Source organism: Melospiza georgiana, unplaced genomic scaffold (genome assembly GCF_028018845.1).
Source record: "Melospiza georgiana isolate bMelGeo1 unplaced genomic scaffold, bMelGeo1.pri scaffold_29, whole genome shotgun sequence".
Lineage (NCBI taxonomy): Eukaryota > Metazoa > Chordata > Aves > Passeriformes > Passerellidae > Melospiza > Melospiza georgiana.
In genome coordinates, this window is record NW_026652215.1 from 5,894,169 (window position 1) to 5,921,920 (window position 27,752).

The 27,752-nt window shown below is 50.8% G+C and overlaps 2 protein-coding genes and 1 pseudogene across 2 annotated transcripts in view; all 3 read left to right on the forward strand.

Moving 5' to 3' along the window:
• Positions 1–16,546, forward strand: part of LOC131096315 (TOG array regulator of axonemal microtubules protein 2-like) — a 28,661-nt gene extending 12,115 nt beyond the window's left edge. The window contains exons 2-9 of the mRNA XM_058044656.1: positions 5,096–5,331; positions 6,851–7,003; positions 8,171–8,288; positions 9,244–9,347; positions 9,411–9,423; positions 12,767–12,983; positions 14,066–14,152; positions 16,311–16,546. Coding sequence (XP_057900639.1) covers positions 5,096–5,331; positions 6,851–7,003; positions 8,171–8,288; positions 9,244–9,347; positions 9,411–9,423; positions 12,767–12,983; positions 14,066–14,152; positions 16,311–16,546 — 1,164 coding nt within the window. The remainder of the gene's footprint in view (positions 1–5,095; positions 5,332–6,850; positions 7,004–8,170; positions 8,289–9,243; positions 9,348–9,410; positions 9,424–12,766; positions 12,984–14,065; positions 14,153–16,310) is intronic.
• LOC131096400 (zinc finger protein 239-like) overlaps positions 1–27,752 on the forward strand; it is a 193,705-nt pseudogene that overhangs the window by 92,820 nt on the left and 73,133 nt on the right.
• Positions 16,691–23,468, forward strand: LOC131096316 (serine/threonine-protein kinase pim-1-like). Its single transcript, XM_058044658.1, has 7 exons — positions 16,691–16,760; positions 17,232–17,359; positions 20,961–21,560; positions 21,681–21,731; positions 21,929–22,295; positions 22,937–23,113; positions 23,362–23,468. The coding sequence occupies exons 1-7, from the start codon at positions 16,691–16,693 to the stop codon at positions 23,466–23,468; spliced, it is 1,500 nt and encodes a 499-aa protein (XP_057900641.1).

Genomic DNA, 27,752 nt, shown 5'->3' on the forward strand with positions numbered 1-27,752 from the left:
TCTTACTCAGACTGTTGATTTGAAAATTTATTTTAAAATATTTTTTAAAAGTCTGTGCAGTCATATGGTTTTGTTCTAATACCAAAATGGCTAGATGAAATGTACTGGCATTTTAATTACATCCAAACTGATTAGTCTGTAAAAGCTTTCCTGCAGAATATAGCCACTAAAGAAGAAATTCAAATCTGTGGACTGTTGACTTTGCAAATTTCTACTAAACTTATCAGATAATGAGGCATTTTTAGGTAGATCATAGAGCAAATTAATTCCTATGGATAACTTGATTTGGAGAAAGCTGTTGATTTCAAATTAAAACTGCCAGCATGTACTAAGTGGAAGTCTGAATACTCACTTCTATGAGCTCTGAATTATTAGACAGTCATTGTTCGCCATAATAACAAAAATTAACATTCTGGCTATTTTTTTTTACTTACAGTCAGATCTTCAACACTCTTTGTAACACCAGAAAGAGAGTTTGTAGCAGTGTGAACTATAGGTTGGTGGAACATTGCAGAAGGCTCCTATGCCAGCACTAAACGTTCACATTTACCGTGGCACCCCTTCTTGCCTTTAATTCCAAGCTACAGCTCAGTTCCTGCAGTACAGGTTCACACTTGTAGTCTGTATTTGCAGCTGGTTCTTACTTCCCTGTCCAGAAAAAAATCATGCTGAGATCTCAAATCAAAATAAAATGAGGAGAGAGTCAGGTTCTGGATAGGTATAGCAAGAACTAAGAGATTTTTTTGCAAATATGTTGAAAAGCAGTTTGTAGATGCTGCAAAAACGGCAGATTAAAGACTTGCACTCTAACTTGCAAGCTGAGGTTTGTCTGTTCTTTCTGGACTGATTTCTTGAGGCCGGACACTGAACCTAATCAGTAAGAAAATCAAAACCACAGGAGTCGTTTGGAGAATATTGTAAATTATTCTGTCATGGTGCTTTTTGCCTACAAGTTCTGGCCATCATCCCATTGGAGTAATTAGAGGAGATCGAAGCCATCATACTGTGCCTGTGCACACAATTCCTTCCCAGGAGTAATCCATGAAGCAACGCAGACAAACCCACACCAGCAGCTGCTGCCACACAGCCATGAAGCAGAGAATTTGTATTTCTGCTACACTTGGACAGCTGAAGATGCCTCTGCTGAGCTAATTTTAGTGACTGCTCACCACAGATGAGACCTTGTGGTCAGTCTCCAGCAAGTCAGGGCAGCTAATATTCTGCCTAAATGAAGTGAGTCTAGCAATACATAGACCATGGAGCCTGAAGAAAGCCAGCAGCTGTGGGAGATTTAATTTGTTTCCATATAATTCTTTTTACTAATTAATTGCAGTCAATTATTTAAAGCACGGAAACTTTTGGCATACCATTTGCTGGAAGGTTGGTCAATCTTCCATTCATGACTCCTCTGAAAGCATCACCCCAGTGTTTTTATCAGTAGCTCTTCCATCATCATGGCTCACACAGCATTTCCTGCAGCTCTTGCTGGAGTCAGGGAAAGGCACCAGGAGAAGGGGGAGGAAGCTGTGTGCAGAGACTGTGTCAGCTACAGAGACATTTGTTTCCACTGATTTGGCTGAATGGCTGCAGGAACCTTGCTGGCACTGCTGGCGGGGTGGCCTTTGGCAGGGCTGGGCAGAGTTTAGGGCCCAGGATCCCTCCTCTCGGTGGGACACCAGGGTGAGCAGCCCCTGTCCCAGCCAGGAGCAGAGGTTCTGTGGCTCTGCCCGGGCACAGGGACCTGCCACTGCCATGAGCTCCTGCCGCGGCTCCTCTGGGGCAGCTCCTGCTCTGCAGCGATGATGGGTGCAGCTGGGGGTGGCTGCAATGCAGGGTGGCTTCCAGTGGGCTCTGCTGGTCTGCCACACTGGAGCCAGCCGAGCTTCTGGAAGGAGTCTCCTCTTGTGAGCTGCTGGAGCTGGAGCTGGCACTGGCCACAGAGCCGCTGTGTTCATCCCTGACAGGCCCAGAGCACAGCAGCCTCTGGGCCTCCCTGCTGCACGATGGCAGTGAGGAGGCCATGGACCAGAGGTTCAGTGTGTGTGACTCAGTTTCCTGATAAACTGTGCTGAGAAAACCCTGCATCCCTCCTGCCAGATCTAAGACACTCCAAGAAATCTGCTGGCACATTGGGAACTCAGAATTGTTTGCATTTTGAACAATTGTCTTATGAGTGCTTTTGATGGTTTTTGTCATTTTGTGTTGATTCAGTTGATCCTTCAGAGAAGCTTTCCTAATAATATAAAACAGGAGGAATTGTGGAGACCCTGGGGGGGCATTCCCTGGTCTAGGGAGACACCAGAAGCTTCCCTCAAAACCTGTTAGACCCCATTGGCTCCTTCCCCTGTTCCTGTGTCTGTTCCTGTGTTCCTGAGCCACACCTTCCCTATTCCCTGATTGGCCCCCTTATCTTTGTACTGCCCCGAGATCAGGGTCAGCCCCCAGGCCCCTGTGGAGACAAAGTGAGACCCTCTGTGTGTTGGTGCTGGGACCTGAACATCTCCCTGCACAGCTGAATGAAACATCTGTGGAGATTATGCAAAGGTCCTTTTTGCTTCTCTACCCTGGACTGTGCTAGCAGCAATTCAGACTGCTCCAGAGGAGAAGCTGCAGTACTGGCACCAAGATTTGGGCAACTTGACCATAGGCACAGAGGGCGTGCAGGATGCTGCTCTATGAATTCCTTAACCAGCCATCTCTGGTGCTGACATATTCCCTCCAGCTTCTGGTGCAGCCAGGGCCACCTTTGGTCCAGTAGATGACATTGTTATTTGAAAAATTGGGCCCACTCCTTGGGCAGGAGGCCACCCACAGGCTGTGGTCCTGCAGCCCCCTGCTCAGCTGGGGACAGTGTTCCCTGTGGGGAAGATGGAGCAGCCATCACAGGGTCTTGGGGGCTGCTTTCAGCAAGGTGGCCAGGCTCTCTCCCTGCTGGACTCCAGCAATTGTTTGGGGGAGCTGATGGCAAATTTTATGTAGTCCTGTTCATCCTACTCAGAAAACCTGACAGCTTCTATCATTCTTCTGCAGAGTGGGCACGCTGGATTTCTCTTTGCCCACTGCAGGATGCAACCCAGGCAGAACTGGTGGTGACAGGGCAGAGAAAAATTCACATCCTTCTTAGTGACCTGGCAGATGGGGCAGCTCCATTCTGTCCCCATGTCCATGTCTGTCTGTCCCAGCAGGAGGGAAGAGCTGAGGACCATGAGCTGCTCTCATTCGCAGTCTTGCTTGGCCAGAGCTTGGTCCAGGCTCTGTCAGTGCCCAAACATAAGCAGGAAGGGATGTTTTATCACAATCCATTCCTTGGTGAAGGAGGTCCATAGCAGCACCAAGAGGCAACTCAGACACTCAACAGTCAAGGCAGTAACATATGGACAGGACACAGATGGCAGTTCCTGGCTGGGAGAGCATTCATAGGCATATCCAAGGACAGATTTCCCAGGAACTCTCCACAGCTCTGGGATCTGCCCATCAGCTCTGTCAGAAGCTTCAGCAGAACAACCAAAGTCCTAAAAAGCAGCTTCCAGACACTTTCCTACCACCCTGCCTGAGTAGCCGGGTTGCTTGCTGCAAAGCACTCTTTTTCTCCTCTTCCCCAATGCCCTGTGGACACTTGCGGCCAAAATAAAAAGCTCCTGGCCCTCTGTGTGATGTGATAATACAGTTTTTATATTTCCATGCTGGGATGAAAGAAAGCTGTGCTGTGGGTCAGGAGAGGCCAGGACCCACTTGGCCTTCCTGCAGGCTGAGGTGGTCCCAGCAGACATCCTGGTGCTTTTTGGGGAATGTGTGAGGGGGAGTGGAGGGGGTGACAGAGAGGCCGAGATCACAGAGTGGAAACTCAGCTCCAGAGAGCCAGTGCAGACTCTCCCTGCTGAATGCCTGCTGGGGCTGACAAAGAAGGAAAATGCCCCAATAACAGCCCGGTGGCACTGTGTCTCAGCGACAGGTACAGGGAGGTGACAACAAACAGCAGCATGGCCCGGTCTCACAGCTTCTAGGAAGCAGTGACAGAGGGGCCTCATGTGCCAGAGATTTCAGAAAGGCTGTCTTCTTAAATGGCCACTCTGAAACCCCTCTCTTTGCCTCTTGGGTTTGTGTGTGCTTTTGACAGCCACCGCATCCTGGAGCAATGCGTTCCACAATTTCATTAAGCACTCCTTGAAAAGCTCCTCCCATTGTTCAACTGAGCTGCCAGCCTGGTCATTCCAGAGGGTGCTGCCTTGGTGGAGAGAAAAATCAATCTTCTGCCTTTCAGGGAGCTTAAGGAGAAGGGACTCTTCACCATCAAACACCTGGCTGGGTCCCATTCACAGGTCCTGCTTTGTAGACTTGGTGAGGTTTGCTTGGCAGTTACCAGCGAGGTGAGAACATTGTTCTGAATTGTCCCCCATACTTCATACACAGTGTGTAGAGTAGGTATGTGCTTGTTCATCTCCATGTGTGCTCAGGGTCTGCCTTCATTTCTGCCTGAGATTTCCAATGTCTGTCAGCTGTCTGTAGGATCTGTGGGTACATGCAGCTGTATTTACTGGCAGGTCGGGTATCTGACACTCATCTTTGACTGTGGAGCCTTTATAATGCAATGTGCAAATGCAGAAACTGAGACACTGATCATGTTATTTGCCAGAGTCCCATTTTCTGCCCAAGCTGTAATTCAACACTGCAAATTATTCTGTAGACCTGAGCCTGTGTTTTCTGTTTCCTGGCTGAGTGCTTCAACTGCTCGTGTTGCTTTTTTGAACAGGAGCACCTGACTCTTTTATCTTTATCACTTGTGCATTTATGATTTGAAAGCAGCCCTTGCTTTAATTTTCTAGTAAAAGGGCCTAAAATCAAAGCTGTGGACATTTTAATAGGGTTAAGTAGAACACTTAATGAAATTTTTATTTAGGCCTGCAGTGAGAAGGTCTGAGGCCAGAAATTGGTGCCAGAGTAAGTGCCTTTCTGTGCTTGTGCTCTTCTGCTCTTCTTGTAATTTTATGTTCCTGTGGACACAGTGGGAAGTGTTGTCATTTCCTGAGACTTCTGTTGAAGGCAACTGGTTTTCTTTTCAAGGTGATTCTTATGTTTCCCCTCTTGACTTCCCCAGGTGACCAACCTCCGTTCCAAGGTGTCCTGCTCTGCCATTGTCGCTCTGGGAGAGCTCTCTGTGACCTTGAAGAAGGACATGGACTCTGAGGTGGATGAGGTTGCTCGGGTCCTTCTCCAGATGGTGTCCAGCTGCCCAGAATTTGTTCAGAAAGCAGGCAGTCAGACCCTGGGGATCATGGTGGAGAATGTGACTCCTGCACGAGCAATGACTGCTCTCATGGACATGGGAGCCAAGTAGGTTCTTCTTCTTTTAGTGATATTCTTCACCTTCGTGTGTGTGGGAGGGAGAAGGGATGAGAGAGAGAATGGGAATGCTGGGAGGGAAGGGTCCTGTATCCTGCATCTTCTGTGAACTCAGTGACTTGATTCTCCAACCAACCTCACTTCTTTCCTCTTGTCACCTTTTTCTGCCCTCCTGCAGCCCATTAGTTCTCAGAATCACAGAACTGTAGAATATGGGGAGTTGGATGGGCCCATCAGGACCATCGAGTCCAGCTCCTGGCCTTGCCCAGAACAGCCCAAGGGTCACACCAAGTGCCTGAGATTGCTGTCCAAATGCTCCTTCAGCCCTGTCAGGCTTGGTGCTGTGACCACTGCCCTGGGGAGCCTGTTCCAGTGCCCAATCACCCCCTGGGTGAAAAACCCTTTTTCCTGATATCCAAACTAAAGCTCCTCTGACTCAGCTTCCTGCTGCTTCCTGGAGTTCTCCCAGTCTGTCAGATTTTCCTAGATGTGGTGACTGATGGGGAAGGGAAAGTGCCTGCAAAGGCCAAGGATAGAGCCTTGTGCTTTTGTGGGAAGAGGGACAATTGCAATTGCAGCTGTGAGAAGTGTTTGGTATTTCACAGCTCTAACCATAGAGGCCCTGGGAAAACCATGTCTCCTCATGATGCCATTAACTTGAGAAATGAGGAGGGTCCTTGCTGGGGCGTGGAGCACAAGGGGGACAATCTGCTGGGTGTGGCACAGCCTGCACAGCAGGTGCAGCTCCTGCCAAAGGAGTCTGGTATGACTGTCCTGGCCTTAGAGCTCTACTTTCTATTCAAACTGATGTTTCATGTTAGCCTTGAGATGATGAATCACTTTACAGGCACCTTCACAGGCTGACTGCCATGGGACAGTTGGAGCAAATGCTGCCTTAAATGTTGGTGCTGAGCCTGATAGTTCCCAAGAGACACTCTCTAGAACAGGACAGCCTGGCTAAACTGCCTGCCACCCTTTCCTCAGCTTTGGAATGGGGTAAAACATTCAGATGGATCCATTGCCAAGCCTCATAGAAGAAACAGGCTGCATTGCTGGATATTCTGCAACTTCACGGCCCACCACGTGTTTTCCCTGCATTTGTTATTTTCCAAAGTTCTGCAGATTTCGGGATAAATGGGTGGAACGAGCCTCAATCCTGCTGCAGCTCTGTGTAGTGGGTGCCCTCTGATGGGTCAGCATCAATTGTTCCTAATTTCTAAATTATTCAGATGTAATCTATTTCTTTAATCTTTCTCAGAGTAAATTCTGTGAAAGAAATTGAGTATCAGACAGTGCAGGGAGATTGAATTCCTCCCTCTTCCATGCAGGCAGGCCTTGTGTGCAATGCTACCTTTGTGTTTAGCTGAGGACAGAGCCTTGTGCAGGTGTCTGAAGGTGCAGGGAGAGCCCAGGCTCCTTCCCCCACCAAGGGCAGGGAGCAGCTCTGGCCAAGGCTGGCGCTGCCGCTGCTCCTTGTCCCTGTGCCCAGGGTTTGCTCTCTCCTCCCCAGCAGCCGCCCCGCCCCGGGGCGCGAGTGTGCGGCCCAACTCCTCCTGTCCCTGGTGGAGAGAATTGGAGTCACCCAGCTCGCAGGCACCCCCAGGGCTGAGAGGCTACCACAAGTGGCAGGGAAGCTTGCTCAGGACTGTCACAAGGACACAAGGTAATGATCTTCATTTCACCTCCCAAAACAGGAAAACCGCTTTGTGTCTGGCTCTAAAGGTGAAAACATACAAGAGTGGAAACTAAAGGGAATATGAAGTTACCTCATCGTGTGAATAAGGGTCATAGAATCATGGAATATGCTGAGTTAGAAGGGGCCCATCAGGGTCATTGAGTCCATCTCCTGGCCATGTGCAGTGACCCCAAGAATCACTCCATGTGCTCGAGAGCATTGTCCAAACTCTTCTTGAGCTCTGTCAGCCTTGGCACTGTGATCACTGCTCTGGGCTGCCTGGGCAAATGGCTGTACTGGGAAACCTTGGGTTGGCCAGCAAAAAGGACCATTGCCACCTTTTTCCTGTGGCTTGAAGGATTCTTTACTGAGATCAAAAGATCTCAGATCAGCCAGTCCAACACTTTTGTTTGGCCTTAGATGCACAAGAAAAAGACAAAGTGTTGGCTGATGTTCATCACTGAAGGATCCCAAACATCCATTTCTCATTCACTTCAGACTTGCCTAAAAATATTTCAGGGATCTTTAGCCAACATATTCAGTCTTTCTAAACCTGTTCTGCAGATTTCTAAAATGCTCTTATCTGTGGCTCAGTGAGTTCCACATTTCTTCTTGAAGAAAACTGTGGTTTCCTAGTAGCAGAAGCAACCCAAACCACAAAAATCCCCTTCCTTTGGTGATGAAATTCCAATTAATAGCTTCCAAGAGCAACTAGCAGAGCAAATAGCTGTCTCTGTGCATACACATAATATAGAATAATCAATAGGATGCATGAGGTGTTTTGTCCTGGCTTCCCTGCCTGTTAAAGAAAGGCAAATTACTGTGCAATGGCAGCAAGACACTGCTAATAAGCTTTGACAACAAAGCAGATGTGTTTTGCTTGTTCCCTGGGATCCTTTGAAGCCACAGAAGCACACCCCAGTTTCAGAGTGAAATGGTATTTTTCTGTTGCCCCATATTCTCCTCTTGCCTCTTGTGTTCAGCTGACAGCACTGTGCAGTGTCAAGTGAGGTAAATCTCCCTCTTTGCTGAGTAGGTAATGCCGTCTCGTGTAAGGATTGCACCTGATGAGTTTAAGGGATCAGCCCCTTCTGTTAACACTCTTCCTGTGTTTGTTCACTTTTGGTTTGTTTCCTTCCTCCCTTCCTTCCTTAGGCATTATGGACAGGAGATGGTGAAGATGTTGCTCAATCATCAACAATTTAAAATGCTTTTGGAACAATCTCTTTCCCCCCATGACCTGGAAGATATTCTGACAAGAATTAAGAAGAAAGTAAGTGCTTGGCAGGAGAAATGTCTCCTTTGTGCAAGTATTGTCACTGCTACTAGGAGATCAAACGTGCCCAATGTCTTTAGCTCATTCCTCTTCTGCTGAATCATTTTGCTCCTGGGAATGAGCTGTTAATCCTCAGCCTGTTCATCTGCAGACCTAACTGATATTATTAGGGAAAAAGTAGGGTTTTGAATATTTTCAATATCGGTCACAAAAAGGAAAGGGAAAGAGGAGAAAATGGATTTACATTTAAGCGTAAGCCCCCACCATGCTCTCCCTACCCTGCCCCCTGTAAAGCAGTTAAGTGAGAACTGTGCTTCTGAAGGTAACAGAGTCTTTGCAAAGGACACTGGAAGTAGTAGTGCCAAGAAAATTCCCATATTTACAAAAGATATCCAAGTCAATCCTAGTTACTACAATGACTGTCTGTCTTTTGGGAATACTGCCCTGCTGTCCAGCCCTGTGGAGCTGGAAGAAGCTTGCTGGAAGAAGCAGCATCGAGTGAAAAATCCTTTGTTTGTTTGGGGGAGGATTTTATATTTTGTTATTGACATTTCAGAAGTGAGCCTGCCTTTGTGCAGGCACAAGGAGAGTGAGTGTTGAACCAAATTGACTTCCAACACAACGGGCCAACCCCCAAGAGAGTCCATTTTTTTCTGTTGATTCCTTTACAAACACTTGTTGCCTACCAGTTTGCATTATTCCCATTTCTGGTCAAGACTAAGGAATTTGAGATTTTAGATTGCTGCTCAGTCTGGTAGCACCCATAACCTGCCTTGGGCTTTTGAAAACAAAGAGTTGGCATCACTGAATCTCTGGTCTGTTTCCATCTGTAAGTTAGGAAATGTTTCCCTAAGCCTTGGTAGCAGTGATCCTGGTTCTAACTTGTGTTTTAAACAGGGAATTTCCTGTTTTATATTCTAAAGATTGATGAGGTTTCTCTATGTCTTTGTAGGGGATGGAAAACCAGAAGGCTCAATGCCCATCTGTCAAGGAGCCGGTGAAGGAGAGGAACGATGGTTCAAAGAAGCCCCAGGCCACATTGTCTGCTAGCAAACGGTACTGAGAATTTTTCTTAGATGAGGCAAAGCACATGACAATCTTTACGTGTCTCTTCCTCAGGAAAAACTTTCTGGTAGAGATGACCATTGCCACAGATTATTTCCTTTCCCTACTCTAGGATAGGCTCTAGGATAAAAAATGTCTACTTCTGCATTGTGCTGAACACAACTTCTCTGGAGGGGTTTCCACAAAAATGGAGAGACAAAAAGACACCCATTGGTTGCAGCTCAGACGATCCAGTGCAGCGGCAAGGGCAGTGTTGTGGAGGCTGGGAGAGGGCCAAGTTTCTGCTGCCTGACTTGGGACAAGTAAATTCAAACAGTGTTGTAATCATATTGTTGTATATCATATTTCCAGAGTCTCATATCTTCTGGGTGGTTTTCCCAGAGCAGCTCTTCACAGCAGTGTTGTTGTTGCTTCCCAGCCAGGGCTCCTCTGCAGCCCTCCCTGAATGCCTCACCCCCTTTTATCCCAGCTACCTCCACGGGCCAAAGCTGCTGCCCAATCAAGGACATTGCAACTGCAGCCCATTTACAATAACTAGAATCAGGGCAGGGTCACTTATACAATACAGAGATCTTTTACTGCCATACATATATTTACTCAGGCCCCTATAAAACAGGGCTTTTTTTTCATCTGAGTGAAGTCATTTTCAGATGGGTGTTTTGATGAGAAATCTCAGTCTGGAAGCAAGATGCCATTCCACAAAGATGCAGTTCTCATCTGTGAGGTTTGGCCTGGCTGAATCATGGTTCTTTCCCTCAAACAGTACCAATTTTGAGTAGTAAGGAGCAAGGCAATTCCTGAGCAACTTCAGTTAACGGGTGTCTGAATGTGGATTTTTGCCTTGATATTCCTGTCCTTCGTGTAATTTGCTTGATGGACAGCATGTTTGGTTTATTTCCCCCTGTGCTGCAATCAGCATTTAAGACAGGAATTTGCTCCTTGCTGTCTCTTCATGGCAGTTGCAGAGCTACTTGTACCTGTTCTCCTCTGATAGCAGAGGGGATTTATTTAGCTCTGTCCTGCTCAGCAGTGGCAGGAAAGTGACCACATGCCTCAGTAGCATAGCTACCATCTTCCTGTGCTCATGGAAGAGACAGGTTGATCAGGAGAATTGTTCCCAGTGGGGTTGTTAAGCTGTGCATCTGGTCTCCAGGGAAGCAATTGAAATGTGAGCGTAGTTCTGGGATGTGTGGCTTTTGTTTTTATCTCTGTTACTGATTTTCTGAATCCTTCAAATATGGCCCTGTTTATCTGTTCAGATGCATCTGAGCTGCTTTTCCAGATTGCCATGTCTGGTTGCAGAGACACTTCTCCAGAGTGATGAGTTCCCTTATTCTAAGACACACATGTCCCATATGAGGAGGCATTTAAACTTGGCAGTAGTGTCTCTCTTTCTCCACAAAGCAATGTGACCTGTGTGCCCTGGCAGCCATCTGAAGATAGATCAGATGCATCTCATCCTTGGTTTTCCTGAGTGAGCACTGGTGAGAATGTCACTTGCAGATTGTCTGCCATAATGATTATCATGAGGTCCATGTTGTTCTTCAGAGCCTCATGATTTTCCAGCTTGAAATGACATGATTAGGAAAGCTGCTCAAGATGTTTTGCTCACAATTAACTGAAGGTATTGTCTGTGGCTGCAGCTCTGTCCATAGAGAGCAGCAGGCACAACTTTGCCAGGCATTGTCCTGGGGAAGGATGTTAGAAGATCAGAGAAAAGAGTGAGAAACAATTCTTATCTTCACTTGCTGCACCCGTTGTTGTGAACATGTGGAATGTGATATGGAGATTTGTTTATCAAATGGTAATTTCTTAATTGGCCACTGGTGATGGTGTTTTGGATTCAATTGACCAACCTGGTCTGTCTGTATCAGACTGTCTCTAAGGGCAATGAATTTTAGCATAGCATAGCATAGCATAGCATAGCGATTGATCAGCCTTCTGGAATCATGGAGTCAATGCTAATTATTTCCTCAACGGGGATGCCGTGCTACGATAATTATAACCAACAGGTCCTCATTTGGTTTTATTTTCCAGGGTGAAATCTCCCTCTGATGGACACCTCCTCCACTGTGCAAAAGCTCAGGTCACATCACCTCCAGCTGTGGAAGAAACGGAGCTGCTCCAGAAGCTTTACCATCTCCTGGAAGCCAAGGGGTTTCAGACAAGGATGGAAGGAGTGGAACTCCTCCTAGACCTGTGCAAAAACAGCCCCCAGCTCATCTCCACTAACATTGCCCAAATATGTAGGGTATCTTCACTGCTCCTTTCCTTTAGCTCCTTTCCTAAGCCTGTAGCAGCAAAGTTAATTCAGTGTGTCTTGGCACTCTGTCCTGGCTGTTTGGGACACTCTGGTCCCTCTTACCCAGACAAATGTAATTCAGGTCCAGGCTTCAGGACAAGTTGTTTCAGTCCAGCTGTATTTGTCTGGCAGGTGCCTATTGATGCTGTTCATCAGATGATGTCAGAATTTTCTGCTGGTGTAACTGCTGCTCTCTCCTACTCCCAGCTGGGTGAAGTGAAGGGAATCCAGCCCCTGAAAGCATGGCAATTGTTCTCTAGACCAAAAATGGGTTTGCATAGGGAAGAGAAGTATCAGGCTGGGTTGGTTTAAACCCAGCTGCTTTTTTTAAGAACACTTCTATATACTCCATCTTGTCTTACACAGGCACAGCTCTGGCGACTCATTTCCCTCCTTGTTCCTATTCCTCTTGGTAAAGACAGTGCTCTCCCTTCTTGGGGGGTCTGTTTTTCTCTTTGGAAAAGGAGGAAAACAGCTAAGGACTCATCTCTGCTATCTCCTCCCAGTAGCTGCTTTTTCCCTTTTTCCAGGAAAAGGTGCCTGATAATGAGGCTGTCAAGGGACTGAACCTGCTCTAATGAGAGCTGTACAGCACATGACATTTCAGAAGTCTACTTGTTACTTAGAGAAATGCTCCGTATCCTGGAAGAGTTGATCATAGCCCTGCACTTCTCCAGACCCTGGCTCAGAAACAAAAAAAACTTAGATCTCCTCCAGCCATAGTTTTGGCAAAATCATAATTGCCCTCAGTACTTGAGGCAACTGTATAGAAAACCGGGCATTGTAAACATCTGCTTCCATTCAAAGCAAAGGTACTCTTTAGCATTAATAAATGGAATTAATTTAATGATTTATAGATGGAGAGAAATACCATAGGAACTATTCTGTCCCCAGCCAAACCTCTTAAAAACAGAAGAAAATCTTTCAACCAGCATGAGGTTGTGCCACCATTCCAGTGAGTTGCCCCCAGGAAAACAGTGAAATTGTGCAAGCGAGTGCTGACCTGACAGAAAGAATCACTTTCATCTTTGACATTGCTGACTGCTACATCCACTCTTCAAACAAGGACATTTGAATCCAGCCTTCACGTTGCTTGTTCTCTTCACAGATTTTTGAATATTTTGTCCTGAGAATATCTGACAGCCACAAGAAAGTGAAGCAGAGGGTGCTGGACATGCTGGCTGAAATCACACGAGCCCTGAAAGATGCCTTGAACCCGGTGATCATTGGTTTGGTGGAGGGAATAACAAAGAACCTGAACTCAAAGGATCCCAGGGTTCGTGGGGCAGCTGTGAAAGCACTGGGAGAATCCATTGCTCATTTGGGTACGGCTGAGCCCGGGCAGGGACTCTCCTCAGCTTCGTCTCTGTCTCTCCTGCACAAGAGAGCGCTGAGTGCCTTGACAGCTGCTCTTGTCTGTGGAACACTGCAGCTGACACCCACCAGAGGCTGTGCAGGTGCAGTCCTTATGCACCATCCCCAACAGGCTGGAATGGGATCAGCATTTCCCAACAGTCCCAGGAGCCCTTGGCTCTGTGCTGCTTGTCTGCAGAACAAGTCCTGGGCTGCAGCTCTGCTACAGTTCAGAGGCAAAGGGGGTTTGGAGTTTGCTTGGGCCCCGTCTGACTTCCCAAATGAACAGCTTTGCTGTTGGCATGAAGGGACACTGACCCATCGGAGCTTCTGCAGGGCAGCCACCTGGGAGGCTCTACATCAGAGGCATTAGCTGCCTATTTCCCACTTTTCTTCTTTGTCTTCTGTTTGCAAAGGGGAACTTATGATTCACCAAGTTCATTTTTTTAGAACAAACAGGTATAAACCCAGCTGTCAATGATGCCTTGTTCCACCTGTTGTTTTGCATGGGACAAGATGGCTACAGCAATTAACTACATAGGCAAGGGCTGCTCTAAATTCCTTTGCCACACAGATTTATGTCATCTCTGAGAATGCTGTACTGGGGGAATATGCCTGAAAAATGGAGTGTTGAAGAGGCAGGTCTTCAAGGGGAGTTTCCACTTTCTCCTCCCCAGCTGCTCTGTGATCTCAGGAACTGCCTGACTCAGTGCCTTTCTGTGTCCCAAGTATGGGGCTCTTCCTTTGTGCTCTGGGATTCAAAACCTTTCCACTGCTTCCATGTGACTGAACTCTTGAGGTCCCTGATGTGAAATGTTTTAACACAGCTCCTGCTACAGCAGAAAAGTTTCGACTTACAACTGAGGGAGGACAGCTTTTCTTTCGGAATTAAAAACCCTGCCAAGTAGGCTAGAAGGAAAGAAGAAAAGAATTCAAAAATCCACAGAAATGTACTTTATTTTATAAAATGGGGTTGGCCCTTCCCTTTCCCTCCCCACTGTCCTTTCTCCTATGACCTGAGCAAAGTGAGCAGAAACATGTGTTTCCCTTGTAGATAAAGTGTCACTGCTGAAAGAGTTCAGCTACCAATGGAATCACCTGAGTGGCCAAGCCCTGCTGGATGTCACCGAGCGTGTCACAGGTTTGGCCTCCCCTTCTGAGCCCAGAGCTCTTCCCAGGGAGCATTTACAGGGAATGCCTGTGAGCAGACAGCAGAGCAGCTCCTCCAAACCAGGAGGTGCTGAGCGTGTCCCTGCTGCCCCATAGCCAAGGCAGGTGGGTTTGGCAGGTTTTCCCTGGCTGCTGCAGAGCTGGGCAGCACCTGAGATGGGGGCAGCGCTCGGCCTGGGGCTGAGCTCTCACTGGGGCATCTCAGAACCACCTCCAGCAAAGGGAGGGCTAAAAATGCCCCAGCTGGCTCCTCTCTGGGGAGCTCAGGGACATCTGTGATCTTTGAGGGGAAATGGTGGCAAATGCTGTTTCAGGGCATCAGTTTGTTTTGTCCTCACAGAATTCTTGTTTTCCTCTTGGAAAGTTTTGAGGCTGAACCGTGCAGAGCCTGGGGGTCACAGCATAGGTCAGAACTCAACAGAGGTATCAGAGGCACGGGTTCAGTGCAAGGCAGCCTCTGGGGCACAGGGACAGAAGCAGAGTGCTGAGGCTCCCTGCCTGTGCTGTCAGAGGGGCCTTGGACTGAGCCTTTCAGGGTGTGCAAACAGTGTCTGCCTGTGTCAGCGCTGCCCAAAATGCTACAAATGCAGCTGATAATTGATTCCTCAGAGGAGCTTGCTGTGTCAGCAATAGCCAAGGAATGGAAAAAGGATAATCTCAATATATAGCAGAGATGATTGATAGCCTTGCTTTAACTGGGGCTAAATCCACTGCTAATTATGCCAACATCTTGAAATGCAAGGTTTAATACACTTTGTGTCTTCATTAGGAATCTCAAAAGGGCATGTTCAGCGATTGGGAATGTCAAAGGCCCTTTAAAGAGCATTTGAATAAAGTAGATCTCCAGCAATAGGGCATTTAGTTTAGCACTTCTTTTGATCTCTTTTTCAAATAAAGGAATTAACCATAAATTAGAACTACTTTAGAAAAAGCAGATGTTCTCTCTGAGATTTAGCAGGACCGGACAGCTGTTCCTCACATTCAGTAGTCACTGATGTCTTTAATTGCATTTAAATTCAAATGAATTCCCATTTTAAAATGGGTACCATAACCCTTTCCTGCTTAGCAGAATTGGTTTTGGGTACTTGCAGGAGCTCTTTCAATGTTGATGTCTGCTGGTGGATTAACAGCATAGAGAAAATCAAGTCTCTTCCGCCACAGAATACTAAATTGCTGCTAAATAACATTTTGTCCGATCAGAAAATAAGAATGGTCTCCAGAGCATTTCAGGTTTTCATCTCTTAGCCAAATCTGCCTGTTGCAAGGAGCCTGTTGCTAGTAAACATTTGTCCATGTTTGATACAGTTCAGTTCAGAAAATGGGCAGAGAGATTTCAGAGACAATATGAGAAAACACTCGTGTTTTGCTTACATTTCAGTCCCCTGTGTAGCATTTTTCTTTCTCCATGCCCCTATTTCAGTGGACATATAAGAAAAAGTGCCATTAACATTGGGAGGGGAAGTGGCATTAAAATGTGGAGATGCCCAAATGCCAAGGCAATGGGGTCTGGGTAATTCTCTAGAGATGCCCTGAGGTTTGAAACAGCTCTTTGTTGGAAGCCCCAAAAGCATTCTGCCAAAGACCCCAGCTGGTCACTGATGTTTCTCATCCAGCTGTCAGGCAGCAGCCATCTCTGGTGGGCTGGAGTTTTGAGGTGTGTTCTAATCCTGCCCTTTGCTGTGTCCCATTGAGCAAAGGGAAGAGCCAGATTAGGCGTCTGACACTTGACATCAAAGTTACAAAAATGGAATCATCCCTTTTATTAGAAATCTCTCCATTTCCTCTCTATGGTACATTTCCAAATCTTCAGTGCGGGTTTAGACAACTTCTTAATGGAAATCAAAGGCAATTGGACATTTCATTCATTGTTCATGCAGAGATTGTGAAGTAATTTAGTAAAGGTAGGAAGTCTGCCACAGAGACAAGGGCTCTGGTTGGAGCAATTAGTGCTGAGGGGTTGGTGGTTCTGTTTCCAGGATGATCAGCTGCTTTGCCCGTTTCTGGACCAAGGGGCTCTGGGTGCTGTTTTGCTGCTCTTGGCCAGAGAGGCTGGCAAGAAGCAGAAGCAGAGGCAGATCCTTGTTTGCAGTGAGGCTGGTGGGTAAGGAGCTGTGTCTCTGTCCCGACAGTGCTTGTGCAGGGGGTTCATGCCAGGAGGCCTGAAGTCGTCCAGCGCGACGCCCTGCCCGTGCTCTGGCCCTGCCTGGGGAACAAGGCGCTGCCTGTGCGGAGCGCCAACGTCCGCACCGTGGCCACCAAGCTGGCCTCTGCCCTCTGCAAGGTGATGGGCACCCAGCTGAAGAAATGTGCTGCCAGCAAGCCTCCACATGTGCGGGAAAACCTCTCCAAAATGCTGGGCTGGTGAAGGCGAGATGTTCTCCAGAAAGCTGAGGAAGCGCTGAGTTGGACACCTCTGGATTTGCCTTTTGTGCTGTGCCAAAAATGACAAAATCCTAAGGAAGGTTGTGCATCTGTCCCCACTCTCTCCATCACATTTCCTAGTCATGTAATGGGGGGCCTGAAGCAACTCCAGGTGGAGGACAAGATGAAGGGCAGTCATGGCTCAGCCTCACACAGAGGTGAGGGGGGAGCTGGGCCAATCTCTGCTGGCAGGAAGGGTCTGGTGGCAGCCCAGAGAGGCTGCGCACATTGCCAGGGAACAGCTGTGCCCTGCATGTGCCCCTGCAATGAGCTGTGCTGCTGCCAGTGCCCCTGGAGCTGTGGGGCTGCTGAGCTGTGGGGCAGGCAGAGGAGCAGGAGGGTGCATGTGCAGCTGAGCCATTCCTGGGGAGCACAGGGCTCTGGGCTCCCTGCTGTCCCAGGGCAGCCCAGAGGCCAGGCAGTGCCTGTGCCAGCTCTGGGCAAGTGGCTCAGGGTTTGCCCTGGCCTGCCTCAGTGTCTGCCAGCAGGAGCATGTTTCCCTGTGCAGCTGTTTACACATCTCCAGGAAATGTGTCCCAGGAATTATGGAGCTTCAGATGCTTTAGGTTTGCATGGTGGCCTCTGTTAAACTTTGCCTCTCTGTTAAACTTTGTGTCTCCATTTTGCAGATCTGGCTGGTTACAGTCTTACTGGGAAGTTTTCTCCGGACACTTCCGATGTTCCCTCACCCACAAAGTCCTCGCCTCCCGTCCAGAAGAGCTCTCTTTCCTCCAAGCTCAGGAAGAAGCTGCCGCCTGTGTGAAGAGTGTTTGAAGAATAGGACTGATGTGTTAGGCTTGATAGTTACAGCTGTACATATGTTCTGATCTTTAGATGTAGTTTTGAATTAATGTCTTTTGATTCTGTCTTTAAGTTTTGATGACATATTTTTAATGGTATATATTTTATTTTGATGATGAAAAACAAAAATAAATAAATAACATTTAAATAAATCAGGAGGAGAATGTGAGACCATGACCTGCTAGCCTAGAGATTATGGGAGTGCAGCTCACTCCGTGTGCCAGTGTCTCACCACATCCTTTCCTCATTGGGCCTCTCCTCTTCCTCTTTGGCCATGGTTTCTTTGTGTCATTTGTGCTGCTGTTTTCAACTTGTCATTGTAACAGGGCCACACATTGACATGTTTGGGGGACAATAGATCCAAAAGATCCTGTCTAGTCAAAGGTTTTTTACCTAGGTGTGTTCTGTGCTCACCAACGGCCTGAGCAAAGAAACCAAGAGAAGTGTGCCCAAATCCCAAAGCTTTGCTCCTTTGCAATCTCCCACAGATCTGGCTCCCAGGTGTCTTCAATCACAATTCCATAGGTAAGAAGAGGTCATGGATTTCACTGGGAAATGATGCACTGCTTTGGCAAAGTCACCTGTACATATATTTACCCAGGACAGCAGTGCAGCTGTGTTGTTTGCACCTTGTTTGCAGAAGGATGAGTGCACTGGGAGGCCAATAACAAGTGACAAGGGTTCCTCCAATCTGCACTGCAGCCTGGCTGCCATTCAGCCCAGAGCTAGGGGATCATTTGTTCCCATGGACCAGTGCTTGCCAGTGGAATGAATTCCTGCACAGCTGGAAGAAGCAATTCTGGATTCAGCTCCAGCTCTTGGTGGGCTGCATGATCATTGACAATGATGCCCTTCCAGAAATTATTCTGCAGTTTCCTTTCATAGTCATTTGAAGCTTTTGAACTTCATATTTCAATTTGCTTTGCCTTAGGGAAAAACACTTCTGGGCCCAGTACAAACTGTAACCTTTTGGCAGCAAAGTCCTCATGGTTGCCAGCTTCTGATGTCGCACAATGTCACCTGGCTGAATGAGTTTGCTTAGCTCTAGGTCTAGTCCTGGCCTAGTAAAGCAGTTGGTAGCTTTATACCTTCCTTTCCCTTCCTCCCTCTTTTTCCTTATTTTTCCTTTTTCCCCCAGTTCCTCCTCAATGCATTTTGCTGTGGTTATTCAATAAAGGTACATTTGTTTTGGTTATAGCAGCAACTCTCTCTACCGTGTCGGTGTTTTTTGCACTCTGAGATCAACCCACAAACTACCACAAAAACCGTTTGTAAGGACGGATTGTGACACTTGTATACATACTATAGAAACCTTCTATCAAACCTTAAAAATTCTCTACAAATTCATTTCCAACATTACTGGGCCTGGCACCGCCCAGATCTGGTGTTTGCTGCCACCACCAGTGCCCAGACCTGGAAATTCCCTTGTTCTGGCAGAGCCAAGTCTAGCAATTTTCTGGTAAAGAAAGCCAAAATCTGGCAATTTCTGCTGCCGGCACCGGCAATGCCAAGATCTGGTGTTTGCTGCCACTGCCCGTGCCCCAGTCTGGACATTTCTTATTCCAACACAGCCCAAGTGCAGCAATTTTTTGGAAAAAGAAGACAAAAGGCAGCAATTTCCTGGTGCCAAGACTGTCACCACCCAGACCTGGTATTTGATGGCACCGCCCACGCCCAGATCTTGATATTTCCCTGTGCTGCCACAGCCCAAGTGCAGCAATTTGCTGGCAAAGAAAGCAAAACCAGGCAAATACCTGGTGCCTACACTACTCCGATGTTGTGTTTGCTGGCACCGTCAGTGCCCAGATCTGGAATTTTTCAAATGCCTGCACAGCATAATTCCAGCAATTTCCTGGCACAGTAAGTTAATATTTGGCAATTTCCCAGTGCCAGCACAACCCAAATGCAGCAATTTTCTGGCAAAGAAAGCCAGAACCCAGCAGCTTCCCAGTGCTGCCACCAGCACCACCCAGATCTGGTGTTTGCTGCGCAAGTGCCCAGATCTGGGAATTTCCCAGTGCTGGGAAATTGCCCAAGTGCAGCAATTTGCTGGCACAGAAAGCCAAAACCCAGCAACTTTCTGCTACTGGCTCTGGCACCGACCACATCTTGTGTTTGCTGCCCCAGTACCCAGATTTGGAAAATACCTGGTGCCAGCACAGCCCAAGTCCAGTGATTTGCTGGCACAGAAAGCCATAATTTTGAAATTTGCACGTTCTGGCTCCAGCACCATCCAGCTCTGGTATTTGCTGGGACTGCCAGTGCCCAGATTTGGAAATTTCCCAATGCCTTCCCAGCCCAGGTCTAGCAATTTGGTTTTAGCTAGCTTAGGCAGAGAAGTTCCTCGGACTGTGACTTTCCTTTTTCTTGAAATTGTTTAAACTTTCTCTGGACTGAAAACCCAGAAAACCAACGGCAGCAGCTCACACCTGTGGCCCCCCGAGATCTGGGACACTGCATTCCAGCACCAGAGGGACTCAGGAGAGACCGAGTGAGCCAACTAAAACCCGCAAAAAGGACTTTCTGAATTGGCCATCTCTTCAGCACTGTCCGAGGTTTTATTTAATATTATTCATTTTTCATGCTTGTGAATAGTTTACTTGTGAAATAAACTGGGGTTTTTTCACTTTTCTCAAGGGAAGTCTTTTCCTGAACTACTAGGGGGAGAGGCCGCTTGAACTTGCTTTCTAGGCGGACTCCTTTTGGAGGTTTCCTCCCAAAATTTGCCCTAAGCCAGCACAAACAGTCACAATGAAAATTTCACCAGTGGCATAATTTCCTGATGGAAAATCTTGTGACTGAAGCTCGACCTTGCTCTCCATGAGAGATTCTTGGGAAGAGCAGACAGGAGAAGATTCCTGGAAAACTGAAACAGCTTTCCAGAAGGGAAATGAAAATGAAACAAACAATCCAAGATGTTTTCCTCTATTAATTTCTATGCTCCCCTTTTCCATGTTGCACTACTTCTCCATCCCAGTAATTCCAGATGCATAGCACCTGTAAGATCTGTGACTTAGTGATTTTTAGGCACTCTAAAATACCATGAGCCACACACAGTTTTCCTTCCCCTGTTTTTACTGGAAAGCAACACTGGAGGTGTAAGTGCAGTGCTGGGCTCAGGTAGGAATCCTACCCCAAGGGAAGGCGGCCCGACAGTGTTTGACGCTCAGCAAGGACAATGCACAGCAACAAGCAAGGGGATTGCTGTGCCAGAGTGCAGGAGTCAGGGCTCTGCATCTGGGCTCAGCGCTGCAAAGTTCCCGTGTTTGGGCAGACGGAGGGGCTGTCCCCGGGGCGCGCGGGGCTCGAACGTGGGGCTCGTGGGGCGAGCGGGGAACGGACACGGGGACGAACGGCCCCGGTGCTTCAGTTGCAGCGGCGGCAGCGGCGGCAGCAGCAGCGGCGGCAGCAAAGAGCAAAGAGATATTTTGAATACTCTCTTTCTTTCTCTTCTCTCTTTCTTTCTCTCTCTCTCCCTTTCCCGCTGTCGGGCACCCTTCTCTCGGGGTCCCTTGCCCGGCGTCCCTCTCCTCTCCCCGCCTCCCTCTCCCCTGCAGGGCCGGGCCATGCCCCCGGCCCGCCCCCGGCCCCGGGCGGGGCTGCCCCGTGCCCGGCCCCGGCCGTCCCGCCGCGGTCTCGCCTCCGCCCGGCTCTGGCTGTACTGGCGGTGGCGCTGCTGGGCGGGCATCAGTGCCTGGGGCGGGGGCGACATCGCCGCCTTTTGCCTCCGCCTGGCCCGAGCCCGGCCCCGGACCCGACGCAGGGTCCAGTCCCGACCCCGGCCCCGGCCCCGGCCCCGGCCCCGGCCCCGGCCCCTGCTCCTCCCGGGGCCAGCGGAGCACACAGGCGGCGCGGCCGCTCCCGCCGCCTCCGCTGCGGCTTCCCCGGCCCGAGCTCTGCCGCTCGGCAGCGCGGCCGCCGGCCCCGAGCCTCCCGTGCCGCGTTCCCGGGAGCGAACGCCTGGGCATGGCCGGCCCGGGGCGGGTGAGGGGCGCTCGGGGGTCGTTGCTGGCCCCGGGCCAAGCGCTGACAGCCGCGTCCCGCCCGCAGGGACGGCGCAGGAGGCCCTGCTGGAGCGGTACCGGCTGGGATCGCTGCTGGGGCGCGGCGGCTTCGGCAGAGTCTTCGCGGCCACGAGGCTCTCGGACGGCGCCCCGGTGAGCGGCAGGGCCGGCGGCGGGCGCAGGAGGAGGGGATGGAGGAGGAGGGCGGAGGGCGGAGGATGCGGCTCGCAGTGCGGGCGGTGAGCTCACCCCGCTGCTGCCCTTGGCTTGCAGGTGGCCATCAAAAGGGTGCCACGGAACCGCGTCCGGCACTGGGGTGAGCTGGTGAGTGAGCGGGGCCAGCAGCCGGGGCTGCCGGCCAGGGATGAGCCCGGGCCCGGCACGGTGGGAGCTGCCAGGACGCCCCGAGGGAGAGCGGGCGTGGGGCCAGCGCAGGGCGCAAAGCATCCCGGGCTGGCTGAGGGCTTCCCCAGGCCTGGCACGGCATCGGCCCCACTGACGGCATCGTGCTCCTCCCGCAGCCCGACGGCACCAGCGCACCCCTGGAGGTCGTGCTGCTGGCCAAGGTGTCCACTGGCTTCCCCGGTGTGGTCCAGCTGCTGGAGTGGCTCGAGCTCCCCAGCTGCATCGTGATGGTGCTGGAGCGGCCAGAGCAGTGTCAGGACTTGCAGCACTTCATTGGGGCACGGCAGTTCCTGCCTGAGGAGGAGGCGCGGGAGCTGTTCCGCCAGGTGCTGGAGGCCGTGCGGCACTGCACCAGCTGCGGGGTTCTGCACAGGGACATCAAGCCAGAGAACATCCTGGTTGACCTGGACACCGGGCAGGCCAAACTGATTGACTTCGGCTGTGGCACCTACCTGCAGGACACAGTCTACACTCACTTTGCAGGTGAGCCTACACAGGGCTGTGCTCCTGCTGCTGACATCTCATGGCCCAACATCTCCCAGCCCAAGCAGGCTGTGGCAGCGGGGATTCTCCCTTTTGCTGCCAGTCAGGGCACTGAGTCTTCAGCTGAGTTGCTTTAGAGCGGGGCTGGGTGGGCAGCGATCTTCCAGCCCTGCTGGCAGCCTTTGCCAGCCACTCTGCCCAGGACTGGGGCTGTGCTGGGGCAGCCAGCCCGACCAAAACCCCCGTGGGTGGGGTAGCAGAGAGGGAGGGTGGAACCTGTGCCCCAGCCACTTTGGTGTGCAGACGAGAGGAAGGGCTTGGGCTGCTCCACTCGCCCTGTTTGCCCTGGCTTCATAATATTTTTGGGGCAATGCAGGCAGGGAGGATAAGGGCATGTTTTTTCCCCAGCATGGAGTGGGTTTTTCCTTTGCATGTCATGGTCGGGCCTAGCCAGGGCTGCCCTCTTCCAGCACCAGAGGCTTCTTTTCCAACCCTAACTTTGTGCACAAGTCCCAGGTGCTGGCGAGAGGGCAGTGGTCACCCTGTGTGCCCCTGATGCAGCCCCCGCACACCCAGGGATGCTGGGTCCAGGCTCTGGGAGCAGCAGCATCCCCCTGATGAACTCCATCTGTATTCCATAGGAACACTGTCCTACAGCCCCCCGGAATGGAACGACTTTGGCTGGTACCATGGCGAGCCAGCTACCATCTGGTCCCTGGGCATCCTGCTGCACCAGATGGTCTGCGGGGAGCACCCTTTCAGGAGGGGCCAGAACCTCAGCTGGGGCCAGCTCCCGCTGCCACAACGGCTCTCTCAAGGTGGATCCTCTTCTCTGGGCACGGGGGGAATGCCAGTGCTGGGAGCCAGCAGCAGGGTCGTGGGCATCCCTCTCTGGCAGCTGCTGAGGAGGTGGCACATGTCCTGCTCTCCTCCAAAACAGGGAATTGATGGCAAAGTTTAGGCCCAGCTCTGAGCACATCCAGCATGGCCTGGGCACGGGAATAGTGGGGTAAAGCAGACAGGAGCCTTCTCTGGCTGACGGTCACTTTCTGCTTTCTCTCCCCAGAGTGCAAAGATCTGATCAGGTGGTGTTTATCCGTGAACTCCTTGGACAGACCCGCACTGGAAGACCTGTTCTGTCATCCTTGGATGTGGGATATTCCTCTGCCATAGAAGAAAGGAGAGAGCCACAGGCACACTTTGATCCAGAGCCCTGGTAAGTTCCAGCTCCACATATGCCTTGGCAATGAAAAGCAAAGGAACCCAGAGCTTTTTGTGCTGCCAGTGTCACTGCACCGGGGTCATGGGATGGGAACACACAGCCCTTGTGCTGGAGCTGAACTGCTCTGCCCAGCACTGGTGGCCGCCATCCAAGCTGGTTTTGCTTGTCCTGGTTCCCTGACAGCTGGGGCCCTGGGCAGAGCCCTGAGAGCCTGGTCTGCCCCCAGGGAAGGAGAAGGAGCCCCTGGAGAAGCTGTACCCGGTGGGGATGCTGCTGCTGCTGCTGCTGCTGCTGGAGACAGCGAGGATGACATCAAGGATGACAAGCTCTTCCTCAGCCTGGCCACGGGAGGCTGAAGGTGATGCACTTTGATTCTGGCACCTTCTTCAAAGCTAAACTCCACAGGGAATTTGCAGATGAGTCCCCATCTGGGGAAATTCTGCCAGATGTGGGCATGACCCAGCGTGGCGGGGAACCAAAGGCTTCCCCTTTGCTGGGGCAGATGCATCTCATTCTTCAGTGGCTGCCCAGCTGCTTTTGGCAGGGCTGGGAGGATGGGCTGGTGTGGGTACGAAATGGGAGTGGGCTCCTGGCCCTGCCAACAGCCCCCAGCACCCACCGTGCCCCGGGCTGGGGCTGGGATTGGGGCAGCCAGCCTGACACAAACAAAGCCTCATGGTGGGAGCAGAGGTGGAGCTCCAGAACCTGAGCACAGCTGCTTTGCTTTGCAGGCAAGGAAGGGCTGGGCTGCTCCACTGCCCTTGTTTGCTTCAGGGTCACCGTGATTTTGGGGGGCAGTGCAGGGGGGAAGAGAGAAAGTGTGGGTTTCTCACAGCCATGGCTGGGTTTTTCCCTACCATGTAGGGGTTGGGCCTTCCTCAAGGCCCTGACAGAGATAAGAGTTTTTACTGTTTTTCTTGTTTTCCCTTTTTGTCTCTAAACTCTTTTCAATAATGTGTTGTTTGTTTTTCCAGAGGAAGCATTCCAGGTGGTCCAGTGTGGATAGGGAAGTGCTTGGGAGCAGCTGTGGCATGGATGGGCCATGCCCTTGGAGAAGGCTGAGGCCATGGTTTGGGAGCAGCTTTTCTTCCAGCCGTGGGTGGTGTGAGGTGGGTCCCTGTGTGCTTGGCAGGGTGGGATCAGAGCTTTTGGGAGCTGGCAGCGAGCACAGGAGCATCCTGCTCTGGGCAGCTGCTGAGGGCTGGGTGTGCCGTGGCTGGCTGCAGGCTGGGCACATGTGCTGCCCTCCTGCTCTGTGCCAAAGGCAGCAGGGATGGGCAGCTCTGGGCACAGCTCTGGGCACAGCCAGCATGGCCCGGGCACCGCAGGCCTTGGCACAAGGGCACAGGAGCCCTCAGCTGACGGGCGGTTTCTGCTTTCTCTCCTTGCAGCCGGGCTCTGCGGGTGCTGAGGCTGCTCTGGGCTCTGCCAGGGCTCTGATGGGCTCAGCCCTGGGCCCAGCTGGGCTGGCTCTGCCCTCACATTGCTCTGACAGCTCTGCATCAGACGAGCCCGTTGCGAGCACAGCGCCTGAGCTTTCTGCTTTGGCAGGTGAGTGAGACTGTGCTGCAGGCCCAGAGATTGAAGCTGGAGACACACATCCAACTGGCAAGGACCCAAACTCTCCACAGTCCCGGCTGAACGCCTGGATCTGTACAGGGTGTTTTGTCTGTCCCATTCTTCCTTCTTGATTGGCTGGAATTGTGCAATTGCACTTTGTTCCTCCTCTAGCAGTGCCACGAGTGGGCCAAAGCTGGCGAGTGGGCCGTGTTCCTGAGGCAGTGCAGTCTGGAGCTGGTGGATGGAGAATTGCCCTTCTGCACTGGCAAACCAGAGCAAAAAGCCGTAAGTGGGACTTTGTGACTCTAAGAAACTCCTGGCAGTTTCAAAGGGAATGTGCAGCTCATTCGCAGGGTGAGAAGGAAGGTCATCTTCTAAAGGATTTGGGCTTTGACAGAGTTTCCATTCCCAGTCCTGCTTGGAGCTGGAAGGGCACAAAGCAATTTCCTCTTGCTTCGAGCACAATTTCAAATACCAGTGTTGGGAACAAAGCCCAAAATCTTTTAAGAGGCTGCTGAGGTCAGTAAGATGGATCCATGCCATCAGCACATTTGCAATGGAAATAACTGAGTTCTCTTTTTCAAAAGATCATTTACCTCTTAATGCAAAGAATGTATCTTTGCATTTATGTTTTGGTTTTTTCACTAATATTGTGTTATGCTTTTTCACTAACACTTGGATTTTATTCTTATCTTTTACAATTTACCTATTTTTTTCCTTTTTCCTTTTTTTTCCCTCTAAATAGAAAACATGTCCTGCAAAAGGAATGTCCTTTGCTCCTGGTTTCCATGTGGAGCAGCTCCCTTCCTGCTGGCTGAGCTGCTCAGGCAGAGCCCGGCAGCTCCTGGCCCTGCAGGGCTGAGGCTTTTCCCCGTTGCTGGGCACAGACTGATGGAGCAGCACTGCTGAACTCGGGCACACAGAGGGACCAGCAGCAGCTGCCTTTGGCCACCTGAGGCTCCAAGGCCAAAACTCTGAGCAGCCAGGGCTGGAAGAGACTGGCAGGATCTGATCCCTGACTCTGGGCCAGGGCTGCACAAATGACCCCACAGCAGCAGCAGCAGCACATGGAGCTGACTTTGAGCACAGCCCCTGCCTCTCTTGCCTCCCGTGTGCAGCGGTGTCACAGCAGCCTGAGGCACCTGGGAGCCCCCAGTGCCAGCAGGGACTGGAGATGGCAGCCCTGGGCTCCTGAAGGCTGTGCAAGGAACGGAGCTGGGCACTCCCTGTCCATGGGGAGCCTCCAGATGGAAAAGGCTGCTGTGCCCAGGCAGCCCCAAGGGCACAGAATGGAGGCTCTGGAGCACTGGATCTGTGCCAGTGCCACAGTCCTGGGCAGCAGCCAGCGAGCCCTGGGGCAACAGAGGGCACAGCAAGAGGGACAGAACCAGGCAAGGGCAGAGACTGGAGAGAGCCAGGCCCGGGAGCAGGAACAGCTGCTCCCTTGCGCTCTTGGAGAGAGCTCTTGGCTGGTTCAAAGTGCTGAAAGGCGTGAAGGGCAGAGAGGAGGCCGCAGAAAACAACGCTCCTGCTTGCACAGCCTCCCCTCTCCATGTCCCAGAAGGGATTGCATGGACTGTGTTCTTCTCTCCGAGCCGTCTCGTTCAGCATGAGCAGCTCAGCACCAGGAGCTGAAGGAGCTGAAGCCTCAGGCCACAGGAGCTGGGCAAGAGGGAACTTTTGGAGCAAAGGAATGCTGCTAAAATAGCCCCAGCTGAATGCAGTGGATAGAATCATGGAATCAGAGAATCCTTTCTGTTGGAAAAGCCCTCTGAGCTCACCCAGTGCAGCCGCTCACCCAGCAGTGCCAAGCCCAGCAGTAAACCACGTCCCTGAAGTGCCAAGGCCTGGACACCAGCCCTGAGTGAGGCCTGGACAGCAGGCCCTGAGCCAAAGGTGGCCTCTGGATGAACCTTCCAAGCAAAGGTTATCTTTGTATCTGCTCCCTGATGAAAGATGCATGGTCATTAGCAGTGTGATAGATGTAGCCACTCATTAGTGAAACATGTATTGACCTTTGTGTATTTAGAAGCCAGACAAGGCCATGAAATCTGACATCTGGCCTTGTTTGGGGCTGTATGGTCAAAGTCAGCTCCCTTGGTTTCTCCTTGAGCCCTGGCCAGGCTTTGGGAGGGACCCAAGAGGAGGATGAAAGCAGATGCTGCCACACTAGCAGTGCTGTCAGTTTGTTCATTCAGCACTGTCAGAGCTGGGCCCTCTCCCAGCGAGGTTGGAGCCTCACCTGGGGCTGGAGGCACCTGCAGGAATTCCCAGTGCCCAGGAGTGGCTCTGCAGCCCTTGGCTGGGACAGCTTCCCCAGCTGCTGTGTGGGTCAGGGGGATGGTAAAGGCTGAGGGTAAATGCTGCTGGATCTTTCTTAATCACTGCTGCCATCTTTGGTAGGGATGGTTGGGTGCATTGCTGAGCTGCTCCTTTTGTGATTCTTTGCTTCCCTGAACTGCAGGAAATGACACTGATTCCTTCAGTTGGAGTCTGTGTCTTTGGTGCTGACCCTGCCCACTGGCAAAACAAAACTGGCACAGTCTGGCCAGATGCCAACAAAATGTCACTTGTTCAGTGTCAGTGTGAGGAATCAGTGCCATCAGAAATTCCCAGCTGGGAAGCCCTTCCCTGGAGTTCCCTGGCTCTGGAGTGGGCTGAGGTCGGAACCCCAT